This window comes from Arvicanthis niloticus, chromosome 9, assembly GCF_011762505.2.
Source record: "Arvicanthis niloticus isolate mArvNil1 chromosome 9, mArvNil1.pat.X, whole genome shotgun sequence".
NCBI lineage: Eukaryota > Metazoa > Chordata > Mammalia > Rodentia > Muridae > Arvicanthis > Arvicanthis niloticus.
The window spans coordinates 78,623,797-78,639,154 of NC_047666.1; the positions used below are offsets into that span (position 1 = coordinate 78,623,797).

Below are 15,358 nucleotides of genomic sequence, written 5' to 3' on the forward strand. Positions count from 1 at the left end.
TCAATTAGTAAACCTTGATCTCATTTACTTCTCAGTCTTTTCAGATATATCTCCCTAGTGTGACCTCCCCAAACTGGGGATTGGGGGATGCAAGTACAATTTGTGATGGCCATTTACTCACTGGAGCATGGCCAAACTCTCCTTGGCAGTTTCTTAAATAAAAGAGTCCTTTTCCACCCACACCCCTGCTTGAAGCCATCAACTGCGAAAAGCTACACTTCAGGATCACTATCACACGCACATCTCCATCAATATGCTCACCATCTGAAAACCAGAAGGCATCTAAATCAATAATCAATTTCTTTGACCCTAGAGCTTGTTTTCCTAAAAATGATCCCAAGGCTGATTTTTCAAACTTACCAATGTATAAAGGAGAGTTTTCAGATTTGGCAAAATCTTCTATGTAGGAAATACCCAAGGGCATGATGGGAGTTTCACCAATTCCACGTATAATATTTCCTACCAGTACATATACCCACATTAGTGATTTAATTTCTTTTACACACTCTGCATTAAAACAAACAAACAAAAAGCTGTATGAGTATTTGATAGTCAAGTGTTAATGATAGTAAATTCAAAAGTTTTGTATACATTTATCAGGTCGTAAGCCTACCATAAACATTCAAGGACTTATATTACTATGCTGGGTCTGAATCAGTGAATAAACTCTACTGTGTACTTTGAAAAAATACTTAGCAACAGAGTATAAATGGAGCCAATTCCCAATTTGGGAGAGAGAGATGACTCTATACATTGATACCTGTTCCCAACTCAGCCTTTATTGAGGACACATTGATTGTTAGAATTATACCACAGAAATAGACAAACAGAAGAATAAAGTGTTTTTCTGGGGTTCTTCACATTGGGGGATTTTAAACCATCTTCACCTACAGGGACTCATTATTCCAACAATCAGAGGACCAGTTTGCTAGTAGGTGTGCTACCTTATTCAACTCCTCTAAAATTTTGAGGAAGAAAAAACAAGCATACATCTGTATATATCTCAGACATATCTTGATTTTTTTTTTGTACAACAGACAGAAATTTGATCTAAGTTTTAATTTTATATATCCTAAGTTACTTTTTAGAAACTATAGATTTTGACTGAATAGTAAATGTATATTGTTTCTATAAATTTCATCATTCATTATTAAGAAAATTCTCCAACAGTGAGAATAGCAGGTGATCAGTAGAATAATAAAAACCTGGCCAAAGATAATTGAAAGTCAAAAGGAGAACTCTTTGAATGTTCATATGCACTTCCTAAATTTATTCTAAACTAAATACTGCCACTCCCTAGGGCATCATGTTTTCATGGACATGAAGGAAAATGTACCTTCTCCTATAGATTCGTCAGCATTGCCCATTAATGTTCTAAGCACAGTTGGGCCACGAGTTGTAACACATATTCACTCCTAGTTCAGTATAATCAGTTTCCATCTTGAGGCTTTAAGATTCATATCTTTGATAGATATGATGACTTCTATCTAGAGATACAGGGAGGATACTCAACCCTCTTCAAATGTAAAACTGAAAGTGTTAGCCACTGGAAAAATGAAGTGTTTTTCTGAGGTTATTCATATTGGGGGATTTTAAACCATCTACTGCAATGCACAGAGAACAAGGGAAAGGTTTCCAAAAGTTAATTCAGGTGGAGAGGGCACTAGTGTGAGGTAATCATCTAATCAGGAGGTGAATGAGCTAGTGTGGTGGTTACTGCCTCAGGTTTTAGGGATAATGTTTTATTTTATTTTATTTTATTTTAATCTTTTTTTTTTTTTTTTTGTATTTTTGAGACAGGATTTCTCTGTGTAGCACTGAAACTCACTCTGTAGACCAGGCTGACCTCGAACTCAGAAATCTGCCTATCTCTGCCTCCCAAGTACTGGGATTAAAGGTGTGAGCCACCACTGTCCAGCCACTGCACTGTGTGAAGAAGTTTTTCTTACCTTCTTTGCCTATCTAAGCCACCTTATGATTGAATAAAACAAAAAATGTAATGGCCTATAGCAAAGACAGGAAGCAGTAGGTGAGAGTTGCAGGAGGAAATAAGAATGCTGGGGAAAAAATCATGTACATGAGGATTGCCCACCTAAACTCAGAGGAAGTCATATATATGAAAGTAAGGAGAGGTATCTAAAATCTACATTGCAGACATAGAATAGAGTAAATGTGTTAAAATTAGTTATGAGCTAGTTTGAGAACAGGGCAAGATAAGGTCATAAGCATTGTTAATAAGACTCTGTACCCTGATTCAGGAACTGGGGCAAACTTACAAAGGCACATATAGCTAAATCACTTTGCTGTGCTTATGAAGTTTCCATAATTGGGAGCTCCAGACATGGCTGCCCTTTGACTCTCAAATTATTCTGTTCTTCACGGATTCCCTAAGAACAGTGACATTCCAAGACTTGTCACTATTGTAATTTCTGTGGCATGAATCCAGCATAAAATGGAGATGTTCTGGCTTGAGGTGATTCTGTTAAGTCAGTTCCAGACTAAATGTTCAGGAAATGTGCTGGGTCTTTTAACATATGTATCTTTCAAAACACTTTGTAAAATGGATGTTTAAATGTGTGCACCTTCATTAATATATATATATATATATATATATATATATATATATATATATATGCATCACATATATGCAAATGCCCAAGAGGCCCAGAAGAGAGTATCCAATTCCCTAGGACTGGACTTACAAGTGCCTGTGAGAACCCTGTCAGTGCTAGAACCAAAGCAGGCCCTCTGTGTGAATACTGTGCAGGTTTCAGTGGAAATGCCTCCCAGAGGCTCTGGTATTAAATTCTTAGTCTCCAGTTGGTGGTGCTGTTTAGAGAGGTTTAGGAAGAATACCATTGGAGACAGACTCAAGAGCTTAATGCCTCACTCTACTTCTAGATTCTTTAATCTCTGTACTATGCTAATTGTTGAGATGTGAGCTCTTAGTTTCCTGTTCTTCCTACCATGTTTCACTGCCATGATTGCTTATCATCCCTCTAGAAACTTAGTGGGTCAACTAAGACCATCAGAAATATCATATATTCACACTATGATTCATAACAGTAGCAAACTAACAGGTATGAAGTAGCTTGGACAATATTTTTATGTTTGGGGTCAACACAACATAGGAACTATATTAAAGGGCTGCATCATTGGGAATGTTGAGAAGCACTGCTCTAGAACTATAAACATGAATGAACTCTTTCTTGTGTAATTTCCTTTCATCATGGTGTTTATCAGAGTAAAAGAGAAGTAATTAATACTTCTAGATATACTTTTACACACCATCGGGCTTTTACACAGCATCAATGGACTAATCTGTTGATGTAGTCATGAGATTCACATTATTGAACAGTACTGAAATGTAAGAGATGGGCCTATTAGGAGGACGTTTACTTGTTGTGGGGGTTGCATGGTCAAAGAGATTATATCTTACCACTTCCTATATCATGTCTTCTATTCTTCCTGTCTACCAAGAAGAAAATACTAGTATCTAACCACAGGTTGAACCCTCTGAAACTGTGAGGGAAAACAAAAGTTTCTTCCCTTGAGTTATTCCCCTGGATTTTAATAACAGTGAGGTAAATGTAGCTAATACAGCACGTGCATGGGCTAGAGCCAGTATCACAGGGCCTGGGATGACAGGAAATAAGGGAAGCACCACTCTTTAGTTGAATTTTAAAGTAATGTCTCTGTTGAAAAGGAAAAAGGAGACTCAAAAGCAAGTTCATGGCTGAGGAAGAAATTCTGAGATGTGACATAGGCACCCACTTATTCATGGTATACATCATAGATTCAGGGAAGCTTCTTCCTGCCTATATTTCCTATTTGTATAATCATTATGATAGAACATTTTTGTCAACTTGACACAACTTTATACACACAAGAAGAAATCTCAGTTGAGGAATTGCCTCTATCATATTGGCCTGTGGGCATGTGTATGATGCATTTTTTTTCCTTGGGTCATTAATGGGAGATGACATAGAGTACTGTGGGTGGAATCACCCTTTGGGACATGGGCCTAAGCTGTACAATAGAGGTACCTGAGCAAATCAGAAGAGCAAACCAGCATGCAGCATTCCTCAGTGGTCTCAGCATTTGCTCAGTGGTCTCTATACATGTAGGTCCCTGCCTTGGCTTCTCTAATGGTGGACTGTAATTAGTAAGGCATGTAAACCTTGTCTTCCTTGAGTTGCTTTTAATTAGTGTTTTATTACAGCAAAAGAAAACCAAATAGATCAATCACATAGGTTACATCATATATTTAAATGTATCCTTCTAAATTATTTTTCCTTGGGAGATTAACTTTATGGTGTTGTCTAAAAAACAATGGATTCTTAATAAGTATATTCAAACTTAGGAGAAAGAGTATTCTAAGTTGTTATACATTTTCCTTCTTTGAACAGAGAAATCAGTTTTAATTTGTCTTACATATCTGCTACACACAGTGTCCTATTAAAACCCTTCCTAAAAGGACATTCTGTGGCTGAGTCTTTGATATGAAACCAATGATAAACATGAGTCAACCTGCTGGATCTTGCATTGGCTGTAAGGTCTGGGATCTGTTTTCTACACACAAGAAGCTGTTTGATGACAAGTTGCTTGTAGGCGAAATTGTTGTTTCATATTCGTATCTGTGTGGACACAGGAAACATTCACTGTGAGGAGTTGAGTGCAAGGAGAGCATCTGCAGATTACTGAATCCTGCTTCCCTGAAAACAGGGGGTCGAGAGCCAGTGAAGACATTTTCACAGCAGTCAGTCTAATAACTCTGACTTCTATGGGAGGACCAGGAAGAGTGTGCAGCAGGTAAAGCATTTGCTGCACAAGCCTGATGACCCTGGAACCCACAATTAAGTGGCAGGAGAGGGATGACTGCATAAATAGTCCTCGGATATACACATGTAAAGACACACATGCAGACACACTCGCAAGTGAGTAAGTAAATAAATAATTAGAAACAGAACTCTGTATGACTAGATTAAACATGCAGTTCTGGATTTATATTCCAGAACTGCATAAAATTGGTGTTGAGGCCCATTCCTGTTTCTGAAGCACTTCAAAGGTGGACACACCAGAACCAGAAGCACAAGTCCAGCCTCAGTTTTGCAGCAAGTTGAAGCTAACCTGAGCTTCATGTTAATCTATCTAAACAAAACAAAACAAAACAAAACAAAACAAAACAAAACAAAAAAACCCAAATGAATATAATAAGTGGGCAATATCATCAAAAGAACTTGATAATCACCAAAAATGTGCCCAAAACTTATAGTTAGCTTTCAAGATTCTACATGTAGCTGACATCGATTTCAGATTCTCTAATGTCAACTCTGTGATTACTGAATGACTATTTCTGAAAAATAATTGATGTGAGATAAAGAACAAAATTAAAAATAAAAAGAGACACAATAAAGTAGAATGAAAGAGACAAAAATCTTTAAAAAGACACAAACAACACAAAAGAAGACACCTACTCTGGGTTCTCTGACCTACGTCCCTATCCATTTTTATGAATTCAAACAATCGTTCTTTCACGTTTTCAATAACTTCAACAGAAAAACATACACACATCATAATAAGAGCCGACAGAATCTATCAAGTGACAAGAAAGTGACATGAGACCAATAGTGCTAATAAATTATGGTCATTAATCTTGAGCAAATCATCAAGGATAGTTGTCCTAGAAAGAAAATGACAGAATGCGAACATAGAGGAAAATGTGCCCATCTGAGTCTCTGTCCATTGGAGTGTGTTTTGGATTTATTTCTAAGGTTTTGTTAGATGAAAGGCAGCTTGATATATATATATATATATATATATATATATATATATATAAACATGGACTTTTAAATTCTATGTAAGTAGCTAGTTATATTTGCCAACACAATCTTCATGCTACATGATATAGCACAGAAGTCAGAATAACATTTTATTAGAACAACTGTCTGGATGTTCCCAAAGAGGTTGTCAGTGAATTTTACCCAAGGGTCTTAGTTTCTTTTCCCATGATCCCATGAAGACTGGTCAGTATCAAAAAACTATCACTTTTGGCAGAAAATGGTAAAATACAACAATAGCCAAATATTTCTTAACAATGAGTAAAATTAATGTTTTATTTTAACATTAAATATCAGTAAAGTTTTATATCAATATTAAATAAAATAGAAAGTAAAGGATTTTTTTAGGTTCTATTAAAAAACCTTTAGTTTCCTTCAAAAATATTCAAGAAGTCAAATAATCATCATTTGCTTCAATGTCCCCTTAAAATTTGGGTGTTCATTCAAGGGCCATTTACTCCCCCAAATTGGTATTAAAATGGCAGTAAAAGGTTTCAAATGAAATGGGGGAAGACCATTTTCTCAAAGATAAAGTGATATAGATGTGGAGATATAGCTCATTGGTAACTGGGGTCTGTCAAGCACCAATATAGGATTTGGTCCTGAGAAATTAATACAATTAGGTACAGTGAGAAACACCTGTATTCTCAGCACTCAGAGGATGAAGGCTAGAGGATCCAAAGTTCATGAATACGATTAACTACAGAGCAATTTTGAGGACTCTGAACTACATAAAACTCTGTTTTAAACAAAGATGAAAACAAACAATAAACAGGCTCTGGATACCAAATGCTTTCATGGGTAAAGTTGATTGTGTGTAAGTCTGACCACCTAGATTCTGCCTCAAGTCCCAGAAAGTGGGCAGAGATAATAGACTCCTCTGAGCTCTCTCATGGCCTCACCTGAAATCACACACATATATATTGCCAAGGCTATCAAAACGTATACAAACAAAATAGCTAAAAAGTATAAAACAACAACAACTACAACAAGAAAACTGTAGATGAGAGATAGCAAATGTAGTCAACTCAAGTACAATACAATTTTGCAACTGGGATGTGGATATTCAAATAGCCACTGAATCAGGTCAGGGAAACATGACCAGCATGCTTCACAGAGCAATTTGACACATCCCAGTCCTCCATGAAAGGCTGCAAGAAGAGACTCCCAATGAAACACCCAGATGGGCACACAAGGCAAAGTCTAACATGACAGTTAAGGTGCACATAAGGAATAGCTAGATCCTTAGGCTTATCTTCCATCCCTTCATGTGGAAATGTTCAGAGGTGTAAATGGATCTGTAGCACTGTGAAAAGCAACCTGGTTTCTGGTTGAGCACTGACTACAAACTGCTAGAGACCCCAGGTGATACTGAGGGGCCCCAGGTGAGACACAGGTGACCCTAAGAGAGGGCATGCATCTCACCACACTCCCAGACTCCAGGCTCCTGACACCCAGCTGCACACCTCCATAGATCTGTGCTTTTCAGTCACATAGGACAACCCTCCCACCCCCCCTCCCACCCCAGAATCCACAGGTAGAGACCTTGACTACAAGCCTCTTTCAGCCTCAAACTGATCTCCATATTAATGAGGTACCCAAAGGCCAGAAGGGCTTATCCAATTAAACATTCCTTCAAAGATCCTCCTCCATGCAAAAGGTATTTAGCATCAGGCCTGTCCTGAGGAAAAGGGGGTATAGGGTTTTTTTGTTTGTTTGTTTGTTTGTTTGTTTGTTTTTGTTTTTTGTTTTTGTTTTTTTTTTTTTTATCTACTCTGTGCCATGACAATAAACATCTTAAGACCATCTGCTGTTTTTCTTCTTTCAGAATCTGCCTGGGAAACAGTGGAGCAGACCTTTGTCTTTAGAGCCATTGTCTGATCTCCCAAGAAGAATCCTCTGCGTTCCAAGCCAAGGAGACCACCAACCCAGGCAAACAAGCTTAGCCAGCCCTGACCAAGCCAACAGCCATGACCAAGAACTCTCATCCCGAAGGGACACAGCTAGAGTTTCTCTCTCTCTCTCCTCTTCCACAGCAAGCCAATCCAGCCCTTATGTCCCCACTTTGTTCTCAGCCCTTCCGAAGCCACCAGCAGCACCTGGGGGCCCAAGGGCCTGAGAACCAGCCGGTCCCTGGCCTTCTTTTGGCCTAGCCAAGAGCTCCAGCTCCAGCGGACCTCAGACTGTGCTCCCCCACCCTGGAGTGGGGTCCTGTGTCTTCACATAGCATGATGCCTGTCCAACACTGGAGTGGGGAGATCACTATCAAATTCTCTGTCCCCAGAAGAGGCCCTAGCCCTATGGTGAGACAGATGCGGGACCCACACATCAACCCCAAAACAGGTCTCATGTACAATATAATCCAACATAGATCCAAACAGGTACTCTGATGATGCATATGCTAAAAAGGAGAGTCATTAAATTTTCAAATCCTATGCAAAATGTGATCTTCTCATTCCCATCTGGCATGTAGCCAAGTTTCTACCCCTATGACAAGAGCCGAGAATTCCTTCTAAGGTATACAAGCTATTCAGATTTCAGAGAAAGCTCAAAAATCATCCAGTCCATGTTCAATCATCTATTGAGTTATCCTTCTGAAAAAAGACAAAAGACTACCATTAACCAAATCTATATGAGTAGACAGAATTCCAGTTAGCATTCTGTTGTTATTCTCTCTTGGATATGAATAAATAGCCAAGGCTATCATGGGACATTCTATTAGAGGAAAGTCAAAGACACATGAAGGAGCTAGAGACAAAGGAGACAAAAAGAGTGAGTCACACAGGAAAAGACACTGAATCTGTTCATGTATCTCAACTTCATGAAAGAGGTGTCTCAAGGTGTCCTCTTAACAGTTGGACTGGATGGGAACATAAATGGACCCAAGGCCACAAGATTCACAAATTATACTGTCACACTGAAGACTCTAATTTCCATATTAGACTTCAATAATATGAGGGAGCAGGATTCCTTCCAGAGAGGAAACTCTGAACCTTATTTCCTGTAGGTGAAAATTGAACTTAAAATATCATCAAAGACTAGAATACTCACCTGCCCATGAGAAAATGAGGTAGCAAGATTATGAAACACCCGATGCCCATAAACATACAACCGACACCAATCATGATAGGTCTGTGCAGTTTTGTTCCAAAATAACTCACGGGTATAATCAACATAAGGTTTCCTGGGAGGGGGAGTGAGAATGCTTTCTTCAGTAAAGTGTTAGCAGTCTTAGTCAACAGCCTCTCCAGCATCTGGACTCTAGGGCTCACTGTTTACCAACCACCTTAAGAACACAGGGACAGGAGCTATGGATGTTTTCCTATTGTTTTAAAATGTAAATTATTTGTGATCCTAAAGGAAGGATCTCTTTCCCTCTGGAATATATTAAAATCTCTCTTCAGGATTACCCTGCCCTTGTGATAGGACACAAAAGCAGATGTAGGTCTTCATGTTATGTCTGCCCTATCCGCTCGTGTCTGTTCTATACAGAGTGAAACGGGTTCATGTTTTTAGACATACTATTTAAAAACACATTCATTGCTCAATATGGACAAGCTGGATGCCTGCTTCTATTGTCACTTCTTTCCTTAGACTAGATAATACTGTTCAGAGTCCTAATGCTCCAATATGATTTATTATCCTACTTAGATCTACATTGTGGGAGTAAAAAGTCAAAGCAAAATTTATCTTTGTGGTTTAATAGAAAGATTCATATTTGTTGTTTTTTAAAGGGGGGGATTTTTTAAATGTTTGAGAGTTGAAAGAACAAGTGGGATCTGGTAGCACAGATGCTCTGAAGCTTTCAGAAGGTCAGGAGAGGAATACTGCAAGATCAAAATCTGTCTGGACTCGAGACTGAGCTCAGGACCAGACTGGGCAACTTAGTGAACTCTTTCTTTGCTATTTTGATTGCAATACATTAAAGATAATTTCATCTTGAAAAAAGTAAAAATTATGATTAAACTCAAGACAAAGAGGCAGCAAGGGTTCAATGTCACTTGGTTTGTAGAGGGAATCATTCCTTCTTTCACACTTTGTACTTTCATATCTCAGTTTATGACAACAAATAATGTTTTGGAGTTTGTCCATTCTTAAGAATTGTGTCTTGCAGAACTCAAACACAGGAAAGATTTCCCATATCCTCCAACTGACTAGAAGTAGCAAGCCATCAACCTCACAGACAGAGTAGGGAAAGTGAAACATTTGTTCTCTTCTTTGGAACATAAACTCCCTCAGGCTCCCACAGCACCTTTCTAAAATGTTCACAGAAATTTCTTGGCTTCTCTTTGAATTTTAAAATGAGACAATTACATATCAATCTTCTGCCACTTCTCAGGAAAAATAAGAGAGATGCTGTCAGAATATATGGCAATCATTATCTGACATCATGAGGATACCTAAATAAGCGTCTCCTTCAGATCAAACTAAGCTATCAATCAATTTCAGAAAGCATGGATTGCATTCATATTAAATGGTCTAAAGAAGAAAACAAGAAGAAAATATCAACATATAAAAGTAAATAAGTGTAAAATAACTCACCTATATTAAAGCTCCCATTGATAAGCCCAACTAGAGATGTGGGGAGACCAAATTGTCTCTCTATTTGTAGAAGCATGGAATTCATGTAACTTCCTGTTAGTGATTTGGATACATATGCGCCTGTTAATGCCAACAGAAACACCTAGAAAAAATGTTTATGAAAATTAAGAACTTTGTTTTCTGATTATGTTACTGTCATCTACTCTCTGACTCCACCTGAGGCTGTCAATTGTATTCAATATTAACAGTCCTTGAACATGCAAGAAATTTTAACATTGATTCTCGCTGCTAGGCTGTGCTCACTCTGGACATTCAGGTACAATAGTTGGTTAGCAGTTATGTTGTTGATAGGTGTGGCTTTGCTTTTTAACCAGTGTGCCTTGGTAAGAAAGACATGGAGTTGTTCTATGTAAAACACCAGTATGAATGGGTCTTCATCACTATACTGTTATCTGTAGTGCAAGTGTTGTCCCATTAAGGAAGGAAATGAAGAGAACACAGAACTACACCAAGGCATTAGGTCTACAGCAAGCATGCTATGTTCTCTATGCATTCTAGGAATGAAACGTCTCTGGATGTCTTGGGCCAGTTCAACACTTTGTCCTCTTTTACTGCATTCTTAGGCCCAACAAGGTACAAGCTCTCAACAGATTTTAGTGGCCACAGAAAAGGGACCTGTTTCTTCCTCATGCAATATGTTCTATAACACTTTATCTCATCCATCCAAGTGGTGTACATGGCATAGATATCCAGGGCAGAACATTTTTTGCCATTCTTTGACTTCAGGCTAAAAGGTAGATATACACTCATATTATATTCTGTTACATTTGTACTTCCTGCTTATGAATTTATTGACACAATCACCAATTAGTTTGAATAAACCTGAGCAGAAACATATGAAAAAAGAATTGGGAAATATAAACACAAACTTCAGTATAGTTCAAAAATATAGATGTTTGTCTTCTACCTCCAAATGCCATTTGCAGAGATTTTTTTTCTTCCCTCTGTCAATCTTTCAGAGGATGTGACTGAGCCAATAACTTTCACATGAGTTTTGTAATTCAAATCCTATTTTTAAAAGCAAGTTCTACCAACTTAAAAAAAAATCTATTTATATTTTGAGAAGAAAGCTAAGTAATTAAAGAGTCCATTGCTATTTCTCAAAAGTAAAAGAAAACAGTGGCCATATTTATTCGGGTCTCCTGCTACATTAGACCTGTATTTAAAAATCTAATCCTACTGACTTTTTACCACAGCACTCTGGAATCTGAAGCAATCTCCTTTAGAGCAGTCTTTTCCTGCTTTTGAAGGTAGTATTCTTTTTTTTTTTCTCCTTTTTTTCTTTTATGGTTTCTTGTGTATGTGCATGCATGTTTTTCTGTGATGATTTTATATATGCATTTGTACGCATGTTTCCTCAGGAATTATACTTAAAAACAAAACAGAACAAAACAAAAAACAGTGGCTCTCACCAGCCTGGAATTCACCCAAGCGTTAAGCCTGTCTCATTGGTGAGCCCCATATACTGCCTGACTCCATCTTGCCATTCTGAAGTTATACGTAAGTGTTGTTGTGCCCAGTTTTTATGTAGACCTTATGGACTGAACTCAGGTACCTATGCCTTCCAAGTATATTGACTAAGACATATTCCAAACCCCCTTAAAGTTTTTTTTCCTTTTTTTCTTTAATAGATTGTATTGATTCAAAATACTGTTTGATAATTTCATACAGATCAGTAATTTCAAACATACATGGCATGCTTAGATTATTATTTTCTTCCTTTATTCTCCTCCTATTTTTCCCATCAAAACCCTTACTTCTGGCAATTTAAATCCAAGGCTTATGGGTTTTGGTTTGTTTTTCTTGACACAGGTAGCTTAATATAGGCTATCTGTATTGCCACTAGATTAGAGCTAATCATTGGTATTTAATGAAGTCACCAGTTGTGTGTGGCTGAAATCTATGAAGGTCATGATTTCTGTCCTGTCCTGGCAGACCTTCCTTTCTTCCTTCCTTCTTTCCTTCTTAGGATAAACACAGGCTAAATTCTACCAGAATATAATATACACCTAAACATCTAAAACATATTAAACCCCACTCTCCATTAAGACCCTCTACTCCATCCCTACGTTTCTTTTAGACAGGATAGATTTTAGGTGGAAAGGTTTGTGGCAGGTTTGTGTGCTTATCCCTTCATTCTGAGCTATAGGATGCAACCACTTCAGGTTCCATTTAACCAGTGTTAGACACTTCAGCTAAGGTCACCTGAATTGACTTCTGAAAGCCTCCCTTATCCCAGGTCTCTGAGACCTCCTAGAGATTCTCCCTTCTACTTCCCATGCCCTGTAGCTGCAAAATTTTATTTTTCTCCTGGCCCTTTGGATCTCCCTCCTGTCTTTCCCCACAACTGATTCTGCCTCCCCATTCCCCAACCCCTGCCTTTCCCACCAGCACTAGGAAGGTTGAGAACCACTGATTTTGATTGTCTTTTTAAAACATTACTATTTAATTACATCCCCAAAGCTGATCCCTCTCCCAGTCCCTTCCTCAGACTCCTTTCCTCCATGTTCATACCCCTTCTTCACTGAGAGAGTGCCCCCTCCTTGGGTATCTCTCTATCCCATTCTCCTCTCCTCCCTCTGTCTGCCCCATAAACTATTTTGCTTCCCTTTATAACTGTGATTCAAGTATCCTTGCTTGGGCCTTTTCTTGTTGTTTAACTTCTTTGAGTTTGTGGGCTGTTTCATGTATATCCTATATTTTATGGTTAATATCCACTCATCAGTGAGTGTATACCATCCATGTCTTTTTGGGTCTAGATTACCTCACTCAGAGATTGAGGGAAAGGACAACCAATAACCATTCCAACTTGAAACCCATCCCATGGGCAAGCACAAATCCCTGATATTATTAATGATACTCTGTTATGCTTGCAGACAGGAGCCTAGCACAACTGTCCTCTGACAGGTTCTACCCAACAGCAGAATGAAACAAATACAGATAACTACAGCCAATGATTAGATGAAGGAAAGGGAAACTTATGGAAGAGTTGGAGGATTGATTAAAGGACCTGAAGGGGTTTGGAACGCCATAGGAAGAACAAACGTCAACAAACCATGACCCTGGGAGCTCTCAGAGTCTGAGCCACCAACCAAAGAACAGACACGGCCTGGAACAGGCTGCCAGCTCATATGTAGCAGAAAATAGGCTAAGTCCTCATGGCTGTCTTGTCTTATCTCAGTAGGAGAGACTTTATATCCCAGGGTAGAGGAATAGCCAAGAGGGTCCCAACCCTCTCAGTGAAGAAGGAAGGTGGGAATGGAGGAAGGGAGTCTGAGCAAGGGACTGGGGAGGCAGCTTTGGGGATATAAATAAATAAATAAATAAATAAGTAGTTTTTTAAAAAGACCATCAAAATCAGTGGTTCTCAACCTTTCTAGTTCTTATGAGCCTTTAATTCAGTTCCTTGTGCTGTATTGACCCTAACCATAAATTATTTTTGTTTCTACTTAATAATTAATTTTGCTACTGCTATGAATTGTTGTAGGAGGAGCTAAGGTGGGAGGAGTAAGGAGAGAAAGAGGAGAAGGAAGAGGAGGAGCTAGGAGAGGAGACGAGAAAGGGGAACATGAAGGCGGATGTTCACGTGTCTCCCGAAGTCAAAGGTAGTTTGTATATCTAGGCTGGGTATTGGGTTACACCTCTGATTGAGTGGGCATCTTGTTATATCTTGCCTTTGGATAATCTAAGTATTTAGAGTCTCATTTGTACCAAGCCCGCATGGTTGATGAAATGGTCTGGTCAATGTCCAGCCTTCAGAGACAGTGTGGAAGATTGGCAGAGTCATCTCCCATATTGGCCTCTTGTAGGTGGCAGGGCTGGTGTTTTTGGCTGGTCATTTATAGCTGCAGCATGCACCTGGCCTCCGGCCACTGAACATAGCGGCTGAGCTTAGATAGTCAGCTTAAGTGGCTGCCAAATTTAAACAATTAATACAACAAATTGTCATGTAAATATCTGTGTTTTCTGATAATCTTAGGTAACTCCTTTCATAGTATCATTTGACAACTCCAAAGGTTGTTACCCACAGGTTGAGATTCAATGCTGTAAATAATTTTTATAATATTTTCTGAATGAATAATCAGGGTTCAGTATATGTAGTTATAAAACCAACTTCTTTAAGACAAGAAATTAACAACATATTGGATAAAGTGGCTTTCATATTGTAAAACTTCATGCATACAGAGTAATATTATGAGCACTCTCAATGTTTGCTTAAAAAGACTTCCATGAATATATACATAGAAACAATCCATACCTTGATCTTGGAAAAACATCTGACCCCATGGGTTAGAATCCTTTTCTCAGTTTCTACCATGTTATTCTTCTGATTGTTTCCAGATGACAACTCTTTAAATGTCTTACTACTCTCTTTACAAGAAATCAGACAATTGTTAATTTTTTATTGAACTATAATAAATTATTCTCAAAACAGAACAGAACAGAACCAGAAAAAAAACATTACAAAACAAAATAACAAAAACTCTCTTAGGGCTAGGATTTCTTATTCAGAGTTTCTAATCTCCTTATTAAATAACATGACCAAAAGCAAATTAAAGAGAAGACAGTTTATTTGTTTGTTTATAGTTCTATATCTCAGTTTATCACTGAGGGAATCAGGGCAGGACCTCAAGGCAGCAACTTGGATGCAAGAGCCAATGCAGAGGCCATGGAGGAACCCTGCTTCCTTCTTTGATCCTCATGACATGCTCAGTTTGCTGTCTTTCACAACTCAAAATTTTCTGGCCATGGATTGCCCCACTCATAGTTACTTGGACTCTCCAAAATCAATCATCAATTAAGAAAAATACACTGTTCACTAGATTACTGGGGCACTGCTCACTCTCATTGGGGCACTTTCTCAGTTGAGGTTTCCTCTTCTCAAATGACTCTAGTATGTGTGGAGTTGGTATAGA

The 15,358-nt window shown here is 38.3% G+C and overlaps 1 protein-coding gene across 1 annotated transcript in view; it reads right to left on the bottom strand.

The window, feature by feature from the left end:
- Positions 1-14,760, bottom strand: part of LOC117715179 (solute carrier organic anion transporter family member 1A4-like) — a 116,993-nt gene extending 102,233 nt beyond the window's left edge. The window contains 5 exon segments of the mRNA XM_034511852.2: positions 361-507; positions 4,531-4,637; positions 8,892-9,024; positions 10,383-10,524; positions 14,701-14,760. Coding sequence (XP_034367743.2) covers positions 361-507; positions 4,531-4,637; positions 8,892-9,024; positions 10,383-10,524; positions 14,701-14,760 — 589 coding nt within the window.
- Between the last annotated feature and the right edge of the window lie 598 nt (positions 14,761-15,358).